Here is a 25,084-nt window from a genome sequence, read left to right on the forward strand (position 1 = left end):
GGAAATAAAAGGACTGTTGTGTCTGAGTTCCATTTCCCTCTCTCCCTTCCTCTGCCAAACAGTACACAAAATGCTTGCACTGTGCAACACAACTTTGCAAGCTGAAGGAGCACTGAAAAAAATCTTAATTCCACTGAGATCAGAAACAGAGTTTACTTTGGGATTTAACACAAGAAACTGTAAAATGTAGGTTGGTTGCTGAGCACTCAAAATGTGATCTCATGATGCCCCCCCCCCCCAGGATGTTGGAAGTTTGAAACTGGTCATAAGCATTTTGGGGTGGGGGGAACCCGTCATAACTTCAAACAGTTGTTAAGTGATCCATCTATGTAGATTCTCAGCAGTGGTGGGTTTCGGATCCTGTTTCAACTGGTACGGTTGCAATGGGGCCCGGCGTCCTCCACATGAACGCGCGCAGCATGCATGCACACACACGGAGCGTGCACATGCATCTTACGTTCCAGAGATGCCTCCGCAAGCCTCCATGATGACCCAGCTGCTCAGCAGAGTGTCGCACAGGTGCTGTACGCGCCATGCACGTGCCCAGAAGCGCCAAAGGCTTTAAAGGACAGGTAAGAAGCTCGGGTGGGCCCTCCGGAGCACCCTACTGCAACGGTACCCAGTGCTCAGGGCAGGCTCCGGTACGCCTGTACCGGGGCATACCGCCTGCGACCCACCACTGATTCTCAGTCATCCAGGTCATGGTTGTCCCAAAGGTGCTTTTTCAAGAGGCAACTGGACATTCTTGTTTTTCTTTGAAGACGTTTCACTTCTCATTGAAGAAGCTTCTTCAGCTAAAGAAGCTTCTTGGATGTGAAGCAAAACACCTTCAAAGAAAAAGCAGAAAGTTCAGTTGCCTCTTGAGAAAACACCTTTGGGATAAGTGACCATCATAAAACCTGCATAAGGAAAATTGTAAAATGTACCTCGCCATCAGCTCAAGACACATAGCTTGAAAAACTTTCAATGGAAGGAGATAATTTGAAATCCATATACTACGTATTTGCCTACAACATGTGCAAAGTTAAGTAGAGAGTTTCCACAATAACTACCTGGGCCAGCTGTCTGGCAGCTTTACATACATTGTGGTTAAGCTTTTGACTAAGTGTGAGGAGACTCAGACCTTTATTTGAAACTGTGCCCAGCAGCCGAGAAGAAAAGCCAAAGGTAAACTGAGACTGATTATGAATATCTTGGTGAAAAAGAAAGGATAACAGATAGCAATTTCACCTATTTGCTTTCTACCAAATTGGGATTTAGTGAAGGTGAAGCAACCATTTTGAGAACAGAAAAGTTCTCCCTATCAGCAATTTTCTTTGATTACTACTTTGTACTTTATTATTTCACACTATAGTATTCTATTGCTTTTAATCTTGTAGTCTAATGTAGCTCAATTATGGGTCCTAATCAGATAGCAATAGCACTTAGACCAATATATTGCTACACAGTGCTTTACAGCACTCTCTAAGCAGTTTACAGAGTCAGCATATTTCCCCCAACAATCTGTTTTCTCATTTTCCCATCCTTGGAAGGATGGGTCAACCTTGAGCCAGTGAAAATCAAACTGCTGAACTGCTGGCAGCCGGCAGTCAGCAGAAGTAGCCTGTAGTACTGCAGTCTAATCACTGTGCCACCATGGTTCTTGCAAGAGCCCTAAAGTTGGAAACTGGCTCCTGAATGCTATAAAGATTTCTAAACACAATGGGTCATATTTGCTTATTACTCCTTTTTATATATTTGTGCTAAATGTAGGAGGATCTGCACACATAGAAATATCGCAGTGGGATTTGCATGTGCCCTTATAATCAATCCTTCCCCATTGGGATATTCTTAAATTATGTAAACTTTTGGAGAGGAAATAGAATATATGTTTCCATGCAATCAGGAGGTTAAAAAAATAACACACTGTTACAATGCTAGTAAGCCACAAACAGATATGGAATGGAAGACACTATGATAGCATGGCCCGACAAAACCACGCTTGTCAAAATAGCGGCGACAAAACCGCATCGCTAAAACCGCGACATCATCACCACGACGTCATCACCACCGCGACAACAGCGCGGCGACAGAAGGGCGCTTTAAAATAGCGCGGCGAGAGAAAGCCGATTTAAATTAAGGTAAGGGTTAGGATTAGGTTTAGGGGTTTGGTTTAGGGTTAGGTTTAGGGTTAGGTTAGGGTTAGGTTTAGGTTTAGGTTTAGGGGTTTGGTTTAGGGTTAGGTTTAGGTTTAGGGTTAGGTTTAGGTTTAGGTTTAGGGTTAGGGTTAGGTTTAGGGATAGGTTTAGGGTTAGGGTGCTGAGCGCTTTGGAAGGCGTGGATTGCCCTCCGCGCTTATGTCGTCGCGCTAGGGTCACCTTTTTCCTTAGCGCTTCGGACGGTGTGGATTTGCCCTCCATGCTTATGTCGGCGCGGATAAGGGCTTTGCGCTTTTGTCAGTGAACCCTATGATAGATGTTAAGCTCACATTTTTTGACAATGCCCAATGACACATGTTGCACAACAAGTTATTACTCAAAGACACTCCCTGAAATACTCACTCATTGGTAAGAAGTGGAATGTCATTCTTTCCTTCTTTATTTGTCATTATACCCCTTTTGATACCATTCAGCCTTCCAGAGTTGTCTTTGGCCAGAAGATCAAAAACTTCATTATTATACACTTCTACAACAGAAACCTCAACCCAATGGCTCCCTGGTGACTTTTCTGAAAGAAGCCTGAAAGAAGAAAAAGGACTTAAAACACTGGAATAAAAAAAAACAACCTAAATAAGCTACGTCAGTGATCCAGCAGATTATTACGGCTTGAATGGATATTAAAAGTCCATAATCTTTAATATATGTTGATTTTCTGAGATACCTGAGTTTTTCTAAAATGTGATTCGAAGTATTTATTCACTGCTTATTGTACTGTAGAGCTCTGCTGTTTTAATGGAATGTGTGTGGATGATCTTAAGGAAGGAGGGGAAGAGATGCTTGCTGCCTAGGAAACATTCAGATAAAACAGACAGGAGACCCCAGTGGCTTAGCAGTCAGAGATAGAAACTTAGGAAAAATCCTATTGGATCAAGCAGTTAAAAGTGGGGGTGGGAGGTCTGTGCCTGCAGATCTCCAACACTGATGTTATTGCACTATTATTACTGCACATATTAGCCCACCCAGGTAGACTGAAGATATGACTAGATAAATGAATTTTATTTTATTGTAAGGTTACATTAAAAAAATATTGCAAAATATCTTTTAATAATAATTATTAATGTATTTATTAACAAATGCATTACCAATATTCTATATTAAGTTGTTGGAAGGTCTCAGGGTACTATAGACAGAGTATTTTATAGGTATTTTATGTAGATGTTCTATTTTTGACCCAAGAAGATGCAGTGATAATTATTCAAAGCCTAGTGTACAATTATCATTTAATGTACAGTATCTATCAGGCTGAGTCAAAATGAGGTCTTCCTTGACTAGAAGGCTGCTTGAGCAAGTCAATTCCCCCACCCCAGAACTAATAGATCTCTTTGTATGAAAATAGATTTGAAATGTAACAGCATAGATATAACAATTCAAGGTGTTATATTCAATCTCTGGCATATAAGATCTCAGAGTTTATGTACAAACACTCAAGTCATATCCTGCAACAGCTTGCATAAAGAACTGCACCGTTTCAAGACTGATGTTTAAATTATTGATTGTTCTGTCTTCAACAGGACAACTTGCAGTAAACATAGCCAGCAAAGTTTCTTCCACTGACATAGTTCTACATTCAATTCCTCATAATTTCAGCCTATCTGCCTACAAGTTCACTAGGTTCCTTGACAGATAGCACTTTTCATTTGATCTCTCAATAATTCAAATGCTCAAGGGTATTTTGTAGATCATACAGTGTCTGATTCAGATGTGGAAGGGGCACCCAGTTGCTTGTGCACATCTGCCATTATCCTTTATTAAAAGACTATCCCCAAATTTGAAAGAACAATCTGATAATTGTAAAAAGAGGAAGCCTATTTGCACAGTAAATATACAAAGCCCTGATTGAAAATCACAAAGAATAATGGAGAAAAGGCATCAATCACTGCAACAGAGACAGACTTGTACAGAAACACCATGAATGAAAAGTGTAAATAATTCTGTACTGAAACTGCAACCATTTGCTGTCAGCTGATTTATTTTATCTAAGTGTACTGATAAGTGTTAAATGCCCACTTTCGTATTTTCTGAATGGGGGTTCACAATTATTTAAATTATAGGCCAGAGGAACTATTCAAGTTCCACTCAGATGATTTGCTCTTTTCATGATTGATTGAGGAAAAATAAGATCCAGTACAGTAAATGTATTAATGATGTCCATCTGTCATCGGGCTGATGATTACATCACAGCAACTTCCTCAGAAAGGCCTTTATGTTCTGTAACAATCTGCCAAACAACTCTGGAAACTTTCCACTCTTAGACAGATTGTAAAAAAAAAAAACCTATTACAGTATCCTTTTGAGACATGGATTTTATTAAGCTTTTTAAAGAATGCATTGTTGGGATACGTCCCCCCACCCTTGTCTCTCTGATTGAAACTGCAACTTTGAGACTCTTATGGTAATAAGCAGATAATTTTTTCTGAAAGAAAACTGAAATACATACGTGCATAGTCACGGAGGTTCAATATAATCAATACCTGAATACTTCTTTGCTGGCTCTAGGAATGATTCCTAATTCTGTCTCATCTTCCACTGAGAAACAGAAACTGTTTTCAAGCTGTGGGCCCAACATTGTGTATGTTTTCCCACTGCCAGTCTGCCCATAAGCCATAATACACACATTGAATCTGAAAAGTAGTGAGAGAGAAGTGATTCTTAAAGTCAGATTTTAAGTGGTCAAAACAAACTTGGAAGGAAGGAATCTTACTATTTTGCATAGAAGGGGGCCCTCCTTCTAGTGCTGGAAAAATCAATGTAAGAATACCCCACCTGCCTGTCTCTTTTACCTATCCCCAGTTGAAAATTTCTATGAATGAGGAAAGAAGTTTCTTTCTTCCTAGCAGGATACAAGGAATGCTATAGAGTAGAAAAGATAGAAGGGCAGAAGCAAAATCAGATCACTGCTTTTAGGATAATGTTTTCCCATTTGATGAGCCGTGGTGGCGAAGTGGTTACTGTGTGCACCACTGTACTACAGGTACTTCTGCTGATCACTGGCTGCCAGCAGTTTGGCAGATCGAATCTCACCAGGCTCAAGGTTGATTCAGCCTTCCATCCTTCCAAGGTCAGTAAAATGAGGAGCCAGATTGTTGGGGACAATATACTGACTCTGTAAATCGCTTAGAGAGGGCTGTAAAGCACTGTGAAGCAATATATAAGTATAAGAGCTATTGCTATTGATTCCTTGGAGCTTGTATCCTGGATCAGACAGCTGGAACAGAGGCAAGAGACTGGGTTCCATTGGCAAGCTGACCGCAATACTTCCAATTTTCAATAAACAAGATTTTGGGTGTGTGCAGTAAAATAAGGAGCACAATGAACACATTCTTTCCATCCATTAATTTCTTCCTCCAAAGGCTAAGAGTCTAAGCCCTGTTCACTTTGGTGACAATGGCCACATCGTTTGTTTTATGGTGGACACTTTTTTATAAAATGGGATTGAGGCGTCAGCCCCCAAGCAAAAAAAGGCTCCAGTCTCTGCTTTAGAATATCCCTGAGAACATATATTTGACTGAATAAGAAAGAACTATGGTAATGCCAGCATGATTCATTCACAAGATCCTGTTTCCTGCTACACTGTGTAGCACAGAGCATGCACTAAAATCTGACTGCAATGCCTGGCTTAGAAACCTTTTTTAAAAATTCAAATCTGAAGGTACATTTCTTGCTTCAATATCATGGACTTGCCCCGCAACCTTCAGGTAGCACCCAGACAGTATTTTCAAGAACCCAACATTCCCAAATAGTGTCCCAGATGGACAGGCTTTATAACGAAGACAGATACCTACTGGTAAGGGTTCCATAGTTATAAAGCACATTAATTCATGTTCTACTGGAGAAGTAAATTCTCTAACATGTTACTCTGGCTTTCCAGCCAGATCTACCCTTAGAGTAGATAAGAGCCGAGGTGGCGCAGTGGTTAAATGCAGCACTGCAGGCTACTTCAGCTGACTGCAGTTCTGCAGTTCGGCTGTTCAAATCTCACTGGCTCAGGGTTGACTCAGCCTTCCATCCTTCCGAAGTGGGTAAAATGAGAAGCCGGATTGTTGTTGGGGGCAATATGCTGACTCTGTAAACCGCTTAGAGAGGGCTGAAAGCCCTATGAAGCGGTATATAAGTCTAACTGCTTTTGCTATTGCTAGAGTAATATAACTCTCAAGAATGTTATGATGAATCAATAGGTAAAATAAGATATAATGCAGAGAAAAAGGAAAATGAAAAAATATGGTTATTTATATAAAAAGACCAGAATTAGAAAAAGGGGCAGGTTATAGCATTGGATCTTCTGTGATCTCAGGGCAGTATTTCTGATATGTAAGAAAAATCCTTAGATATTCAATTAGAAGATGTCTATTTGTTCTATTTGGAATAGTATTTTTTTCTGTACTTATTTTTGAGGCACTCGGAGTAGAATACAGCCTTTAATCAAAAATATGGAATGAGCAATCGCAATCCAATGCAAACATATTTCAAATGGTAATAACTGTGGGGAAAAACATGTTTCAAAGTAGGTACTGTATTTTGAAACAGAAACTGGTTGCAGTTGAGGACAAACCTTCTCCAATCAGTATATTACGGTAAGTGCAATTAACAGAAAATGTGATTATTTGTGTACACAAACAACATTTGGAGAAGGAATCCTTCCTCTGTGATCTAGTGTCACTTAAAAAGTTTTTAAAAAAAATCATCCAGCAACCTTGCCATTTCGATGTGCCCTAGAGATTCACTAAGGCAGTGGTCCCCAACCCCCGGTCCGCGGACCGGTGCCGGGCCGTGGAGTACCTGGCACCGGGCCGCGCAGCGGCCGGGGGCCATGATCGCTCTTTTAAATCCGCTCCTCTTAAATGCATTTCTCTCCCCCCCCCTTTGGTCCCACCCTCGGCTCTCTCTCCCTCCCTCCCTCGCCATCTCCTCCCTTCTCTCTCCCCCCCTCCCGCACCGATCCATCGCCAGGGAAAGAGAGAGTGAGAGAGTGAGAGAGGAGAGAGAGAGGGAGAGAGGGAGGGAGTCAAGAAAACTGTTCCGGCCGCCGCTGAAATGACTCAGTAACTTTTGCGCTTGGATCTGCTTTTTCAAACCTCCCCCAATCATCATCGCCACCCTCTTCCTCCTCCTCCACCACCACCGTTTGTTCCGCTAAAGCTCCTAAAGCTCTCTCCTTGGCTTTTCCTGCTTTCTCCCTGTCACCCAGATGCATGCTGTGGTTCGAGAGTGCGGCTCGGTTTTATGTGTCCGCTTCTCTCCCTTTCTCTCCACACACCCCCCACCTCCATTTAATTTTTTTTTTTTTAAGAAAACCGTAGTTCTGCCAATTGCAAAAAAAAAAAGTGTGTGTGCGTGCACATCTGCCGGCGGGTGTGTGTTTGTGTGGTGTGTGTGTGTGTGTGTATGCGCGCGCGGAGAGAGACTGGTTGGAAAGGAAGGACAGGACTGGCGGTGTGTGTTTCTGCAGCCCCTCCGTTGGAGGCTGCACTAGTCGTCAGATCTGGTGTTTTTTTTTTCCCCTCTCCTTTTTCCGGCAGGTCGTTTTAATCCTTGCTAATTACTTTCTGTTCTTCGCTTGCCAGCTTCCTTCCCACCCTCCTTCCTCCTCCTCCCCCCTCCCCGGCCGGGTGCGCCTCCCCGCTTTTACTCCCAAACAGTTATATATTTATATATATATTTATTTTCTCTCTCTCCACGGCATTCGCGTGCGCGCGCTCTGTTCTTTGCCCGCCGAAAGTGGTGGGGAGGGGGAGGGTGGGCAGAAAGGTTGGTCCGGGTTGAGGGTTCAGGATGGTCTTTGAGGAACATAAGTCTGTCCGGGTGGGGGGGGCATATTAAAGCACTTTATATTTATGTAATTGTATTTTATTTTGTAAGGCATGTTTAAATACAATAAAATAAAAGTTGTTTAATCAAAACAATCTGATATATAAACAATCAATGTGTCGTCGCGAACAACGCTTCCCCACCCCTGCGCGCGCTCAGCGGGCCACGGTAAAATTATCAAAGGCTGACTGGTCCGCGGAGATAAAAAGGTTGGGGACCACTGCACTAAGGGATACATTAGCTCAGTGGTTAAGACGCTGAGCTTGTCGATCAGAAAGGTTGGCAGTTCAGCGGTTTGAATCTTAAGCACCAGGTAACGGAGTGAGCTCCCATTACTTGTCACAGCTTCTGCCAACCTAGCAGTTCGAAAGCATGCAAAAATGCAAGTAGAAAAATAGGAACCACCTTTGGTGGGAAGATAACAGTGTCCCATGTACCTTCAGCGTTTAGTCATGCCGGCCACATGACCACGGAGATATTTTCGGACAGCGGTGGATCTTCGGCTTTGAAAAGGAGATGAGCACCACCCCCTAGAGTTGGGAACAACTAGCACATATGTGCAAAGGGAACCTTTGCCTTTAGAGATTCACTAGAATTTCTTTTGGACTGAGTCTTTGTGAGGTATTTAATTTACAACATTAATTAGGTGTTCTACCATCTGGGAGAAAAGATTGTAGGCATACATCATAGCAGACATATAATCATGTCTTTCTTTCCTTGAAATAGTTCTGAACTTGTTTTTTTGCTTTCAGTTTTACTTACCCATCCAGCAAAGAGGTTAGCAAAGGAGAAATATCTGCAAATACTGCCACTTGTGAATCAGGTGTGCTATAAACCCTGAGAAAAATAAAACAAGATTCATTCAACCAATGATCACAGTGAGTAAGGAATAAGAACAAAAATAAAATTACTCAATGCAATTTTATGTTAGTTTAACAATGCCAATTTTCTTCAGAAGCCCCTGAATAAGAAAGAATTACGTCCACTCTGAAGCTATGTTAGACATCAGGAAATTAAAATAGAAGAACAGTAGAGCCACAATTATATTCCAACAATCAGATGGTAGTCATTTAAAATGTTTTGAGGAGAGCCAAGGCCGAAGGCCCTTGACAACTACAACCTATTTCTAGAGAGACAGTCATGTTTTATGTTCATAGAAATGCCAAAAGAAAAGGAAGAAACTGGAGCCTTTGAGTTCCATGCAGTTTTTCTTCAAGACTAAAAAGGATCAAAGCATAAAAAGAAAAATTAATAATGAATACAAAATGTCAAGTTAGCTCTAATTGTAAAGGGGGGGGGGCAGGAAGAAAAAGAGAATATTAATAGTGTGTAGATATGCAAGTGAAGAGATAAGTATGGCCTTAGGTGGGAACACTGTGACCAGGCTCATAAAGAGGTTAAAATTAGATACAGAGATGGTCTGTTGAGTAACTTGGCATTGAGCACCATAGGAAATCACGAATTAAAACAAGTATTTTTGACAGGACTCAAGAACACATATAAGAAGCCAATGCAATGGACAGTGGGGATAATATAATCCAAGCCCGCAGTCCAATAATTAGAACTACTGGCATGATTTTATGGCAACCCTAGCATCACACATTATGATAGTTGTCAAAGCTAGATAAGTCTTACCACTCTTTCTCCATCAAATAAGCCTAAAAGTGGTTTATTAGCTGAAGCTGCTAAAATGTTTTGAGCAAGAAGGTCATTTTAACCTCTAAAGAAACTATTGGAGCTATTGAGCTTTATTCAGATTGCAAACCTGTTCTTTTAGGACAAGAAAAAAAAATATTACCCCAAGCTGTGCATAGTATATTGACAGTCACACCCACCCACCCCGAATAAGAGTTAAGCCTTTTAAATTTTTTTCTCAATTACATTTTTCCCCAAATGTAGTACACATAGTCCTCAACTTACAACCCTGATTGAGTCCAAAAATTATGTTATTAAACAAGACATTTGTTAAGTGAGTTTTGCCCCATTTTATGATCTTTCTTGCCACAGTTGTTAAGTGAATCACTGCAGTTGATAAGGTAGCAATTGGATTGTTAAGTGAATCTGGCTTTCCCATTGACTTTGCTTGTCAGAAGATCTCAAAAGGTGATCACATGACCCAAGGACACTGCAACTATCATAAAAATGAGTCAGTTGCCAAGTACCTGAATTTTGATCATGTGACTGTAGGGATGCTACTGCAATGGTCATAGGTATGAAAAATGGATGTGTCAATATTTTCAATGCAGTTGTAACTAAATCACTGAATGAACTGTTGTAAATAGAAGACTACCTGTACCTTTTTGCTTTCTGTGTGGCTCTAGGAATCTGTTTATGTGAATACCATGCCCTATATAGTTGTATTTGTTGTAACATTCATCATGTGGACGTACTACTGCATGTGTAGAGCAGGGGTGTCAAACTCATGGCCCACAGGCCGGATGTGTCATGTGCTGGGTCTGCCCCCACCCGGTTTAGTGAAGGGGGGGGGAGTCCCGATACATCACGTGACACCACCATGACGCTGCGAGTTTGAAACCCCTGGTGTAGAGGAACAGTTCACTTGCAGCAGATTGTTCGTGAAGGGGGTTGTCACTTGATCAGAAGCTTAATTTGGAGGTAACACAACTATGTATTTTTTTTTTTAAAAAAACAACCTAATCTGATATTCTACAGCATTCAAAGAAATGGGGATAAAGCCATCTGCTTTTTCCATTTAGCGGGAGCTTGGAATTCTTATTTGTTCCAAATTTTAAGCCTGGATGATTAAAGGGGAAGTCCTCAAAGGAATCTTGGGATACTAACAGACTGTTATAAGTTCTCACTGCAAATCCTATTTTCTTAAAAAAAAAAAAATAGCACACACCAAAATTGCTCTTGGGACCACCCACCTTTCAAACTGGTATGTCTTGTTTATCAGAGCATGACCAGGACGGCTGCACTTCACTACGATGGTTTCCTAGCCAAAAAGAAAGGAAGGGTGGAAGCAATTAGAATGTGTATCATCAAGATCTAAACCCAGGGGTGGGGGGAGGTTATATTTAAAGGTTTGCCACAAAGTCAGGATTTTAAGAACTTCCAAATGGTGGAAGCCACATTGCCATTTCCTGTCTCTGAAACATAGATGGGTAGGGTCGCAGCAGGGAGAGATGAGGAGGTGGGTACTGTTTGCTGCAGTTTGAGCTGCCACACACAGTTGTATGAGGTTGACCTTCATCTTTCTCTGTATTTTTACCACAATTACACATTTAAGTTAGAGGGAAGACCATACAGTGCATCTGTATTCCATAGAAGGCTATGACTCAGGCCTGGGAAGATAAACTCCATGTTACCTCCAACCTGCCTCTTTGCTCTCAGCTCTTGGAGACCAGGAAAGTCTCTAATTTTTGAGGGAGACCGCAGCAGAGAAGTGCATTTGGTTAGGTCTCCAAAACTATCATATTAAAGGCTTTTTCAACATTAAAAAATAATAATAAACAGGAAACAACCTGAAAAAACATTGCCAGATTTGTGAATGAGCCAAACCAGAGGATGGAAAAGATTTTAGTTTTGAAGGGCAAGATAATAATAAATAATGAAAATATTACTCTATTAATACATTTCATATGGCCACCCATCTCAATTTCATGATTCTGGGCAGCTTACAAGTATAAAGTATGCAAAAACAAGAAACAATATTTTTTTTTTAAAAATCATATCACTAGAATCAGCAGCTGTGGTAGAAAATCCATCAATAGCAATTAACAGAGCCACTGCTTGGACTCTACCACATATATGGATCTCAAACCCAGTGACAGAACTACGACTTTTAAGACCTTGCAAAAAGACAGGAGGGTTGGATGTATATCTGCTTCAAAGCATTTTTCTCGAACTCTGTAGAAGACATTTAGAGAATATTTGAGGTGGGGCACTTCATGCACCACATGAAATATTTCTGCGCCAACTCAAAAAGCTCAAACTGCCCAAAGAGCTGCTGATTCAGTTCTACGGGAGAGTTATTGAGTCTGTCATCTGCACCTCTATAACAGTCTGGTTTGGCTCTGCAACCCAACAAGACAGACACAGACTTCAGAGGATAATCAGAAAAAACAATTGCCACCAACCTGTCTTCCATTGAGGACCTGCACATTGCACGAGTAAAAAAGAGGGCTGTGAAAATATTTACAGATCCCTCGCATCCTGGCCATAAATTGTTTCAACTCCTACCCTCCAAATGATGCCATAGAGCTCTGCACACCAGAACAACCAGACACTAGAACAGTTTTTTCCCGAACACCATCACTCTAAACAAATAAATCCCTCAACACTGTCAAACTATTCACTAAGGCTGCATTACTATTACTATTAATCTTCTTATCCTTCCTATTATCCATCTCCTCCCACATATGACTCCATGACTGTAACTTTTTTGTTTGTATCCTTATGATTTATATTGTTTCCTAATATGATTTGATTGCTTATTTGTACCCTAGGACTATCATTAAATGTTATACCCTATGATTCATGATGAATGTACCTTTTCTTTTATGTACACTGAGAGCATATGCACCAAAGACAAATTCCTTGTGTGTCCAATCACACTTGGCCAATAAAGAATTCCATTGTATTCTATTCTAAATGGATAGAAGCTCTACTGTCTAGAAAAAAAATACATTTAATTTTCTTAAACCTTTTTCCTCCAAGGACCCCTTGTCCTTTTCTCTCAGGACCCCTTCCTATTTTTGAGGACCCCAAAATTGCATTGTATGGGTTGCATTGATTGATATTTACTGTATTAAAAATTAAAATTGACACATTTGCTACTGTTCGCTCACAACTGTTTTGACAGGATTTTAACATTGTGTTATTTTTCAACACGGGCTGACAAATAATTTTGATTTCAAGGATTCCTGAGAGGGTTTTGGGGAAGCCCTGGGGGTTTCAGGATTACCCTTTAAAAAACACTGATCCAAGGAGTAGTCATCATTTTCGCTGTAAAGATTCGCTGCAGGTTGAATTGTAAACATACTTACCATGAACTAAACCTCACTGCATACAGAGGGATTTACAGAGTCGATTTATACAGCCACATTTAAAAAATGACTCAAAGTGGTACACAATGGATGAAAAACTTCATCAAAACAAAAAACTAAAGAACCAAATACAGCAACAGCAGAAAATTAAAATGCCAGGCACCAAATTGCCTTGCTACAGGGGCTGCTCAAAAAGTCATTTTTTAACATCTTCCTAAATGTACAGCAAGATCAGGCCCAGAGAGACCTGGGAGTGAGGACAAAACAACATTTCAGAGGAAGGAGCAGGATAAAGGTAATCCTTGGCTTACCAGCATTCATTTAGTGACCATTCAAACTTACAGGACTGAAAAAAGTGTCTTATGACTGTTTTTCACACTGAAGCATCCCCATGCCATATGATCAAAATTTGAATGCCTGGCAACTGGTATGTATTGATAGCAATAGCGCCTACACTTATATACTGCTTCACAGTGCTTTACAGCCCTCTCTAAGCAGTTTACAGCACGGGTGTCAAACTTGATCGTGTCACGTATTGTGATGTATCATGATATTTTTTGCCTTTGAGGAGCTGGGGTGGATGTGGCCTGTGCATGACACATCCGGCCCACAGGTTGCCAAATTGACAGGCCTGGTTTACAGAGACAGCATATTGCTGCCAACAATCTGGTCCCTCATTTTACCGACCTCGGAAGGATGGAAGGCTGAGCTAACTTTGAGCTGGTGAGGATCGAACTACTGACAGTTGGCAGAATTAGTCTGCAATACTGCACCCTAACCACTGTGCACCATGGTTCTTTATAACAGTTGCACTGTCCTGGGGGTCATGTGATCACCATTGGTAACTTTCCCAGCTGACTTCCAACAAGCCAATGGAGGAAGTCAGATTCACTTAATAACTGCAATATTTGCTTAGTAAATTGTGGCAAAAAGAGATGTAAAATTGAACACATCTCACTTAGCTGTCTTGCTTCACAACAGAACTTTGGGCTCAGTTGTGGTCATAAGTTGAGAACTGGCTGTACTCTGTCGTCAGAAAGCACACCCATTATAGTTCTATATTCTGGGTCAAGCAGGTATATTGCCAACGTTTCCTCTTTGAACTCGGCTCAAGTTCTGTTACAGTGAATTAGACGGTAACACTACATGCTTTCAAACTGGGGGAAACTGTTGATTAAATTACTTATTTTAGATCTCGCTAACAAAGCAGGAAGCCGCATTGCAAAGCAAACGAAAACAAGAGAAAGGAATGGAAAGCCAAGCCAATCCTCTGCTCTTTTAAAGTGATTAAATCAATATTTCATTTTGAATTAGTAAGGTGAGACATTGCCACAGCAATAGCGCTCTCTCATTCCTTTTGAGCGCAGTAGTCAAAATCATCCATAGGAAAATAAGATTTCTAAGGCTTTACAAGGATGAATGAGCTCCAGTGAAGCCCTCTGCTTTACTTTTCAATAAAAACCTAAACCATATTTTAAACCTCTGGAACCGAAGTCTTGGTTATCAAGCCAAAATATACAAGACCCTAGAAGAGAGGAAATCGCTTGGTCTTCTAGCAAATAAACAAAGTGGAAATGACTTTTAATTTTATTTACCACAGACTTTCAAAAATCTTTGGGCCTCCCCAGATTCAAAGTAATTTTTGGCCAACTATATTATTTCAAATCAGTCTCTGCTTGCAATTTTGGAGCGACTGAAAGCAGAAGAGCTGGCCAATTTACTGTTGAGATAAACCCTGCCTGTTTTCAACAGCAAATTAATCCCCATTGAAACTGTATCCTTTTGTGATATTTGAGTGGAGGCAATATCAGTTGGCAGAAGGAGGGTTTTTTGGAAGCTTGTGTTTTTTTGAAGATGAAACCCCTCAATGCTTTTCAGGATTAGTGCTCCCCCCCCATCAAGAGTCAAATGATTTATCCTCTGCTAATTCAGACATAAAACAATATCAAAATACCAGATTTGGTTTAGCATTGTTAGTAGTTTCTGACCCTTCTTGGAGAAACTCACGATTTTGAAGAAAAATTGGCCAGATTGATCTAAATGCATTTAGGAGCTGAGCTCTATGAGTGACCTAGACCAAATCACAGAATTGTCTATTCATGCAGAATGTTCAAAATAGGGACATAGGCCCACAGACAATTTTTGTCTAATTTCTGGGCCAAATAGCAGGTGTGAATAAGCGTGGAGCCAAATTTGAGTGACAGATAATAAAATAATACCAGCCCATTGAAAGAACCTCAAGGGTGCAGAATTGCAAAAAATGTACCTGTATCACTTCTTTTGAGGGAAAGCTATGCAAATTCCTTTTTTTGATTCCTAGAATCAGACAGACAGGTAAATGCAAGCCAGTTATTCTTCCCTTTTAGTTTTTTTATCTAGTAAAAGATAAAGGTTCCCCTCGCACATATGTGCTAGTCGTTCCCGACTCTAGGTGCTCATCTCTGTTTCAAAGCCGAAGAGCCAGCACTGTCCGAAGATATCTCCATGGTCATGTGGCCAGCATGACTAAATGCCAAAGGCACCCGGAATGCTGTTACCTTCCCACCAAAGGTGGTCCCTATTTTTCTACTTGCATTTTTACATGCTTTCAAACTGCTAGATTGGCAGAAACTGGGACAAGTAATGGGAGCTCACTCCGTTATACGTTGCTAGGGATTTCAATCGCCAAACTAGTAGGCCAAAACAAATAGGCCAAAACAAATAGGGCCAAGCACATTCCAAGATGGCTCCACTGGATATGTTTGAGATTACACATGGGAGAAGTTAATGCGCTATGCTTTGCTTTGTTTACAGAAAGTTCCTGGTTCAGTCCCCAGCTTGTCCTCTTTAAAAAATAGAAGCAATTTATGAGGCTAATTCCATGAGAATTACAATCACTGTACTAATGGCCAGTCTCAATAGATGTGCATAAATCTTCTATTTATAAAGGCCATCTTCCTGCATCCTTTTCAATATTCTCAGACAAGGAAAAGCTGTCTATGCCCTACATGAAATATATAAGCTGGAGCATCTGTCTGAAAGCTCCGAAATAGTAAAACCAAAATTAAAACTCTTAGCATACTACATCGAGCCTTTCAAATGTTATTTCTTGGTAACAGGATTAATTAATATTGGAATACCATATGGATTTGCAGTTCAGCTCCCATCTGGGAATTCATGCCTCCTGGATTTAAACCAGGTTGCTCTGATGCTCTTGAAAGCAAGGCTTGGTAAGCAGCCACGTTTCATTTTTGTGATAATACATTTGCAATGGCACAGCATCAGAGAAGCGAAGGGGAGTTATTTAATGGGAAGGCTAAAGAGATGTCTTGATCATGAGATTATCTGTTAGTGATAGGATCCAGAGAAATGATCTAGTGGCCCAAGGACTACATCTGAGCTTTAAGCATTTATTTTTTTTTTGCTTAGCTATGGAGGATTGAGAATGTAAGTAAAGTTGAGAATACTCACATCATCTGTTGCACAGATCACATTTTCTGAAAGACTTCTCTGCCTTTTAAAAGAAAAAGTATTCATTTTTAAATTAGAAAACTAACACTGCAAATAGTAAAGATGAAGACCAAATTACAGGAATGCTGCAAGGAAGCCATGTTTCACAACATCTATACCTGAGTTTCCAGGTTTGCGGACCGGTGGGAAGGGGGGAGAGGGGAAGGTTCCGTGCAAACGGCCAGCAAGCATGTATGCATGCAAACAGCCCTATTTGCACAACCAATGTGTCTGCACATCTGCCTTTCACTAAAGTTGAACATGCGCTTGCTCACTGCTTATGCAAGTGAGGATGTGCATGCGATTTTGTGATTTTGTGATTTTATTAACATTTGTAGGCCGCCCTTTTCCCTGAGGGGACTCAGGGCGGCTCACATAAAATCAAGGAGGGGAAACACAACAACGACATAGACACATATAATAAAAGTAATAAGCAACATACATTCATCATTCGGGAGGGGCAACTATCCTTGTCCCCAGGCCTGACGGGCTAGCCAGTTCTTCAAGGCTGTGCGGAAGGCCTGGACGGTGGTGAGGGTACGAATCTCCACAGGGAGTTCGTTCCAAAGGGTCGGGGCTACTACCAAGAAGGCCCTCCTCCTTGTAGTTGCCAGCCGGCATTGGCTGGCCGATGGAATACGGAGGAGGCCCAATCGGTGAGATCTAATTGGTCGCAGGGAGGTAATTGGCAGGAGGCGGTCTCTCAAGTATCCGGATCCACTACCATGCAGGGCTTTATGGGTGACTAATAGCACCTTGAAGCGCATCCGGAGATCGACAGGTAGCCAGCGCAGCTGTTTCTGTGGCCCGGTTTCAAATCCCTTATGGCCCAATAGGATGTGGGCCACAGGTTAGGGACCCCTGATCTATACTACAGGACATCTCCATCCTTTGTTCCTCCTTGCCACTCCTACATTGACCTAGCTTGAATGAATTACCTTTTTTGGTCAAATATTCTAAGCTGTTATTTCTTCTGCTTGACAATAAAAGGTATGTGAAGAATTGGAAGGAAGGATGGAGGAAGGGTTGCGTCAATCCCTAGGCTAAGCAAATTCCAAAAATGAATTTGAGCTCTAGCAGAGCATACTTCTCAGGTGTAGAAATTCTCAGGATTGCTTCAAGCCCATGTTCCTTCTTACACAAGAGCTTCCTTAACACCCCCTGCAATTCCGAACATTGTACCTCACTGATTGGCCACACTCCTATCGGGGAAAAATAAGATGGTATTTAAATCCCTCCTGTAGATAAAGACTCTCATCTGTTAAAATGAAATCAAAATAACAAACGAAATTACTCCAATTTAACATGCAGCTTGTTAGAAGAATTTAATAGCAACTTCAGAAGAGCTGTGAATTAGGTTTGGGGCAGGGAGAAAAACGTTTAAAAAAAAAATCTCTCCCCATGATCACAATCAACAGCCATTTTCCTCCTACTATTTATAACTTTAAAATGGTGAGGTCCAGCCTATGTACAGGTAGTCTTTGATTTACACTGGTCATTTAATGATTGCTTGAAGTTACAACAGATATTCCCAAACCTTTTTATGACCTACTTTTGAAGTTATGTCAACTGCAAACACACCACACACACACACACACTTACGTTATTGCAACTGGCTCTTTACACCATTTGCAGCATGCCATGGTCACATGACTGTGATATGTGAAGTTTATTTGCCAGTTTCTGTCAAAAAGTGCCTATTGTGGAAAGTGGATGTGCATAACCACTGCCAGATTTGCTTAATGACTGCCACAAAAAATTGGGCCTGGCCATTTGATACCTCAATTTACAACAGCAACAAGTTACAATCATAATTACTGTCTCAACTATGGTCATACATAGAGGATTCCCTGTATTTAAAATTAAACGAAATATTGCTGGCACATTGGATATGCAGTAATGTGCAACTTCATGCAGCCTATACCAATGTTAGGAGGTAAAGTTGAAAAACAGGAAACTTAGATTAGGAAGAGTCTCCTTATATTCTCTGATACAATAAAAAGCTGCAGCATTTAGGTATAAATATTTAGAATATAGCAATAGCACTTAAGACTTTTTATACCACTTAAAAGTGCTTTACAGCCCTCTCTAAGTGGTTTACAGATTTGCATATTGCCCCCAACAATCTGCAAATCAATCTCATTTTACCAACCTTGGAAGGATGAAAGGCTGAGTCAACCTTGAGTCTGGTGAGATTTAAACAGCTAAGTTGCAGCCAGTCAGCAGGCAGCAGAAATAACCTGCAGTACTCCACTCTAACCACTGTGCCACTACAGCTCTTCACTGATATGTCTGGTTTTCCTGCTTTGGATGCTCCAGTTTAACAGCTGTTGCTATATGAAGGCAATCATCCTCTTTGGAGACTCAAAGGGTCAGCATCACACAACTTTTCCCCATGATGATAGTTACTTTCCTAATTGTAACATCAGTTAATTATATGTAAGTAGTGCATCTTTCTCAAGGACATAAGCCGGGGTTTATCTGAGTGCATGATGAAATGGAGGCTGTTCTATTCTGCTGATATATACAACAAGATGAATTGGTATAGAAGAAGTGATACATGTATTTTTGGAGATAGGCCATAACATAAAGATGAGTAACACAATGTTGTAATACAACACTGAAAGAAAGAGACATTTGTGTTGAATGTCATGAACACATGATACTTCATATTGTGAAATTCTGCTTTTCCTCTCTTATATGGATACAATGTACAACATACTTACTCCTTTTGATAACATTAGCAATAGCACTTAGATTTCATAGTGCTTTACAGCCCTCTCAAATGCCAGCCTATTGCCCCCAACAATCTGTGTCCTTGTTTTACCAACTTCAGAAGGCTGAATCAATCTTGAGCTGGTCAGGATCGAACTACTGGCAGTCAGCGGAACTAGCCTGCAATACTGCATTCTAACTACTGTGCCATCACGGATCTCCATGATGTAATGGAAAACAAATTTGAGATGACTTTCTTAACCTCCTCCTACCCACATTGTTAATCCTGGAATATGGGATGGATTACCCCATGTTTCCTTTTGGCATTTACACAATCCTTTGTTCTGACTTTGCAAAAATTCAGATTGACCAGAAGTGTAATATAGAAACATTTCTACTTTTACTATAGTTCATTGAAAGAGAAACCCAGAGATACAATTCATTCAGTATTGTACCCCTCTCTACAGGCAGTCCTTGATTTATAGCCATTTGTTTAGCAACTATTCAAAGTTATGACAATGATGAAAATAGCAACTTATGACCAGTGCTCACACTTACAATCATTGCAGCATCCCTGCAGTCATGTGACCAATATTTGGGCACTTGGCAACAGGATGTATTTATGACAGTTGTCGTGTCTTGGAGTCACATGCTCGCCATCTGAAACCTTCCCAGGGAATTCTCTATACGCAAATAGATGGATACTGGATTTGCTTAAGAGCCAAGGTGGCGCAGTGGTTAAATGCAGCACTGCAGGCTACTGCTAGATCAGCAGTTCAGCGGTTCAAATCTCACCGGCTCAGGGTTGACTCAGCCTTCCATCCTTCCGAGGTGGGTAAAATGAGGACCCAGATTGTTGGGGGCAATATGCTGACTCTCTGTAAACCGCTTAGAGAAGGCTGAAAGCCCTATGAAGCGGTATATAAGTCTACTGCTAAGTCTACTGCTATTGCTTAACAAATACATGACTTGCTTAGATAGATATTCATATAGAAATGAATGAATTCTTTATTACGCGGGAATATAAAGTAGCCTGCTAGACCAATATGGAATATAAAATAAAACAGAGGAATATCAAAACGATAGAGGATCATATATTTCTACTAGAGAGGGAGACAGATTACCAGTTTGGCTGATCTCCCCTCCTTCTCTGTTTGCACTCACCTTGCTGCCTATCTGACTATCTGCAGGTAAACAGGCAAGAATTCATAGGGAACCCTTGTTAAAAGGGACAAGAAGTATATGGCTAGGCCCGTGTAAGAGTTCAGCTCAACTGAAAAGAGACTTGATCCTTAACTGTAAATTAAAAAGGTCTTCTACAGGTTGCAAAAGCTTGGAAACTAAATAACATTTTCATGCTTGTGAACAGTATATGCTTCGGTTGCTTAGATTTATAGTCTACCTGGCTTATTGTAGAAGATCTTAAATGCTTGAAGGTAAATCTCAAATTGTAGCTCTATAGTATTAGTGTCTATCTTAACAAAAGTTTTAATGAAGAATAACAACCTTTAAATTTCTTTGCAAAGAAAGCTAATTTATTTAATTACCTGTCTTCCATGGCTGATTTTTCAGGAGCTGCATCAAATGGTAAAAATGGACGGATTCTGCAATGTACTCTGATGTTGCCTCTTAACTCCTAGGGTTACAACACAGAAACCTAATTATTACTATTATTATTGATCGATAGCATACAAATGCAATATGTTTCCAGAAACACATTGCTGGAGAGATGATGTCTAAAATGACAGACTATATAAGACCATCTCATGATCTGACACTAAACACATTTATTTTGGCAGTAAACCTCAGGAATGTGAGAAGAGCAAGATGCTTATTGTTAAGGTTCCTCAATCCAGTCTGTTATTACAAACAGATAAGAAGAGAACTGCAATCCTCTACCAGAAGAACATATTTTCCAGTTAAATTATGTCATTATAAAGTTAGAAGCTTTTTACAGATTATGGTTTGCAGAAAGCAAAATATGCTTTCAATTCAACCACAACTGTATGAGGTTCACAAGTGCATACAAGACAAGTGGAGAAATATCCACAAAGTTTACTATCTTGGAAATCTCAATTTTGTTTTGTTTTAATCAAATCCTAGCCTCTGGATTATTTAAATAAATATGTTGTGAAAGCCAACCCTGGATGGCACCAACTCATTTATAGGCTATCCTAAAATACAGACTTACTTAGTTTACAGATTGTATAGGTCAGCGATGGCAAACCTTTTTTGGCTCACGTGCCATAAGTGGGGGGAGCGCAGGGGGGAGGTCATGTGCAGGCGTGCCATACCCATAATGCAATGCGTGAACACCCCAGTGTGCATGCGCACACTACAGGCGCGACACCCATTTTTTGCATGCTTTTTTCGCCCTCCCCAGGCTCCAGAGGCTTTATAGGAGCCCGGGAGGGTGAAAACAGCCTCCCCGCCCCCCACTGGAAGCCCTCTGGAGGTTTCAGGGACCTTTAGGAGGCTTCCCTGAAGCCTTCGGAGCAGTCAAAATGACCCTCCGAGCAAACCGGAAGTCCGTTCCCGAATGTCCGGTTTGCCCCTAGGGCTGTTTTTTTGTGCTTTGGAGGCTTCAGGGTGCCCTGACAAATGGCTTTGTGTGCCACCTGTGGCATGCGTGCCATAGGTTCGCCATCACTGGTATAGGTAATACAGGTAGTCCTCAATTTATGACCACAACTGAGCCCAAAATTTCTGTTGCGAAGTGAAATATTTGTTAAGTGAGTTTTGCTCCACTTTATGACTTTTCTTGCCAGAGTTGTTAAGAGAATTGCTGCTGTTGTTAAGTTAGTAATACGGTTGTTAAATGAATCTGGCTTCCCCATTGACTTTGCTTGTCAGGAGATTGCAAAAGGGGACCACGTGATTCCAGGACACCGCAACCATCATAAAGACGAATCACTTGTCAAGCGTCTGGATTTTGATCCCGTGACCATGGGGATGCTGCAATGGTCGCAAGTGTGAAAAACTTTTATAAGTCTTTTTTTTCCAGTGCTGTGGTAACTTAGAACAGTCACTAAATGAACTGTTGTAAGTCGAGGACTTCCTGTAGTTTGCTTCACTATAATTTGTTGAAAAAAATCAAAATGATTGCTTTCTAAGATTCAAGCCAGGATTTCACAAGGACAAAACGTTCATTGTGATGTCACAGGGCAAACTCAGTCTTTTACACTCTTGCATGCAATGTCACAACAGAAGTACAAAAGAGGAAAAACCTGTGCCTCCTTCGGCTCCAGATGCTTATGAAGATTAATGAGCAATGGGAAGTAATTGTTAATAAAGTAAAAGCGAGTTCCAAAATAATTATACAATGCTGTTCAAACATTGTTAACTTAATTGCCAAGATACTTACAAGTAGGCTGTTATGCAATTCTTTTCTTTTTTGTTTTTCTTTCATATATCTCTCATTAATCTCATGCAAGGATTGTTCAAATTCCAGTGTTTTAATCTGAAATGCTGGAAAGAAGTTTTCACAAATGTTCAATGAACTATTTACATGTCTTCCTTGGTGAAATAGAGAAGGGGGCTGAAATGATTACATGGAAAGTTCTACAAGCAATAAACAAAGACAAACAATATATATATTTCATAAAGCATGTAAAACACTTGGTTGCACACCTCTGGCTGAATTTACACACGACACTAAATTAGAATTTTTAACCATGATTTCTTGAGCAAGCCATAGTGATTTGGTTTGAACTATAATGCTAATCTCTAGTGTGGATTCATAACAGAATAAGTTTAAATGGAACAACCACATCACATCGGTATACCATGTATGTTGGACTTTGATCATGAACTTCCAGAACAACTGGTTCCTATTGATGGGAATAGAACAGTAGGTAAAATGGATCTTTATCTGAAGTTGCAACATTAATGTTCTTGCAAGGCAGGTCAAATTGTAGATTCTTCCACCGCCATCCATGTGCTTTATGGAATTTCTTTCCCCCATCATTTATTTTTGCACTAGCTCTACAGCTTTATCATTGATAAAGCACCTCAGGTGAAACCCCAAATCAAAGGGAAACTATCTGCTTCTCATTTTTCTTTGCTATTCTGATGAGTATCTGCTCCACAAATTCTGCATTAGATAAGGTCCTAGCATCAATAGAGCTTCTATGGTACAACCCTCCCAAATCAAATGCCTTCAAGGTTGGTTGAAACAACAGCTTCCATAGTTCCCAGCCAACAGTTTTAAAAGCTTGTTGTAACCGGCTGAGTCCTTTAAATGTCTGCTTGATCAATTTTATATGAATCTTATGTCTCTTACTTTCCATAGTCTCCTTCTGTAATTGTAGCTTTTGGACAATGAGCAGAACCTGATGGAGAAAGCTCTCACCCTGATGGTGGATCTCCCTTGAAAATTGAAGGACAGACAAACGGAGATTCTGCATGTCTTGTTTTAGTATCTAGATCACAAACATAAAGAGCTAGTGTTATGTTAGGTCATAGAAACTCAAGGTCTATTTATGGATCTGGGTTTTTTCCTTCTTTTTCCCGTTAGGAATAGCAATAGCATTTAGATTATATACCACTTTACAGCCCTCTATAGGGGGTAACGGAGTCAGCCTATTGCCCCCAACAATCTGGGCCCTCATTTTATCAACCTCAGAAGGTTGGAAGGCTGAATCAACCATGAGCCAGTGAGAATTGAACTGCCAAACTGCAGTCAGCTGGCAGTCAGCAGAAGTAGCCTGCAGTACTCATTTTAACCACTGTGCCACCACAGCTCTTACATGTATGTACACAGTTTATGCAATGGTCTGTGGGAATAGCCTTGAGAGGAAGAAGGGAAAAGAGGTGCAGCCAGTGCACTGGTCAGATAAGAGAGATCTTAGTCTGTAGAAGGAATGAGGACAGGAAAAGAAGGGACTTTTTTTAGTTTGTTAGAAAGTAAAGGCAAGATGGGGGAGATATGTGCTTTCCAACATACAAGAACCTATTATTTTAACCGTACAATAAAGGTAAGAGGTGGCTCAGTGGTTAAGACACTGAGCTTGTAGATCAGAAAGGTTGGCAGTTTGGTAGTTCAAATCCCTAGCACCATGTAATGGAGTGAGCTCCCATTAATTGTCCCAGCTTCTGCCAACCTAGCAGTTCGAAAACATGTAAAAATGCAAGTAGGAAAAATAGGAACCACCTTTGATGGGAAGGTAAGTGTCTGTGCGCCTTCGGCATTTAGTCATGTCCACGGAGACGTCTTCGGACAACGCTGGCTCTTTGGCTTTGAAACAGAGATGAGCATCACCACCTAGAGTTGGGAATGACTAGCACAGATGTGCAAAGGGAAACTTTACCTTTACAATAAAGGTAATGTTAGTACTCATGGTTTGGGGTTCTTGTCTAGACTTTCTGAAATGACTGACAATTTGAAACATGCTGGATCTTTCCAGTTCTAATAAACCTCTTTACCTGTATGGTTCTGTGAAGCTGGATTACAATGGATCTTGTAGTTCCATGAAATTTCTTCGTATTATTATAATAAGTAAAATTATGTTCTGCTGAGCTGTTCCTAATTATTCCTTGATTCTGCTTTTAAGAAAAACAAACACTGAAGATAAGTTTCAGAATTATAAATTTCCAAAAATCCAGCAGTATAAAAAGCAGTAATAATAATAATCACTATAAAACTAACTGTTAAGCTTTCTGACAGTGTATTGTATCATACTGAGCTTGATTGAAGACTCAAAGCATTTTTTCTAGAATCCACAATGCCTTCTGTGCCTCTATAGCAGGGGTGTCCAATCTTGGCAATTTTAAGATTTGTGGACTTCAACTCCCAGAATTCATAACCCCCAGAAGATCTCCAAGGTCTCTTTCAACTCTGGTGATCAATAGTAAGTGCAGCAAAAGAAC

At 40.5% G+C, this 25,084-nt stretch overlaps 1 protein-coding gene across 2 annotated transcripts in view; it reads right to left on the reverse strand.

Annotated features, from left to right (window-relative positions):
• Positions 1 to 23,764, reverse strand: part of KIF25 (kinesin family member 25) — a 37,276-nt gene extending 13,512 nt beyond the window's left edge. Inside the window, exons 1-8 of one of the 2 annotated variants that reach the window (XM_087718148.1) lie at positions 23,499 to 23,764; positions 22,581 to 22,684; positions 20,764 to 20,852; positions 16,463 to 16,505; positions 10,892 to 10,959; positions 8,766 to 8,840; positions 4,670 to 4,819; positions 2,541 to 2,717 (exon numbers count right to left, since the gene is read on the reverse strand). In XM_087718148.1, coding sequence (XP_087574274.1) covers positions 2,541 to 2,717; positions 4,670 to 4,819; positions 8,766 to 8,840; positions 10,892 to 10,959; positions 16,463 to 16,505; positions 20,764 to 20,852; positions 22,581 to 22,684; positions 23,499 to 23,622 — 830 coding nt within the window. In that variant the 5' untranslated portion in view covers positions 23,623 to 23,764. The remainder of the gene's footprint in view (positions 1 to 2,540; positions 2,718 to 4,669; positions 4,820 to 8,765; positions 8,841 to 10,891; positions 10,960 to 16,462; positions 16,506 to 20,763; positions 20,853 to 22,580; positions 22,685 to 23,498) is intronic. The other variant, XM_087718149.1, reaches the window with a different exon arrangement.
• Positions 23,765 to 25,084: the final 1,320 nt, after the last annotated feature.

Source organism: Thamnophis sirtalis, unplaced genomic scaffold, assembly GCF_051295495.1.
Source record: "Thamnophis sirtalis isolate CommonGarterSnake01/CBP01778 unplaced genomic scaffold, rThaSir2_p1.2 scaffold_6, whole genome shotgun sequence".
NCBI lineage: Eukaryota > Metazoa > Chordata > Lepidosauria > Squamata > Natricidae > Thamnophis > Thamnophis sirtalis.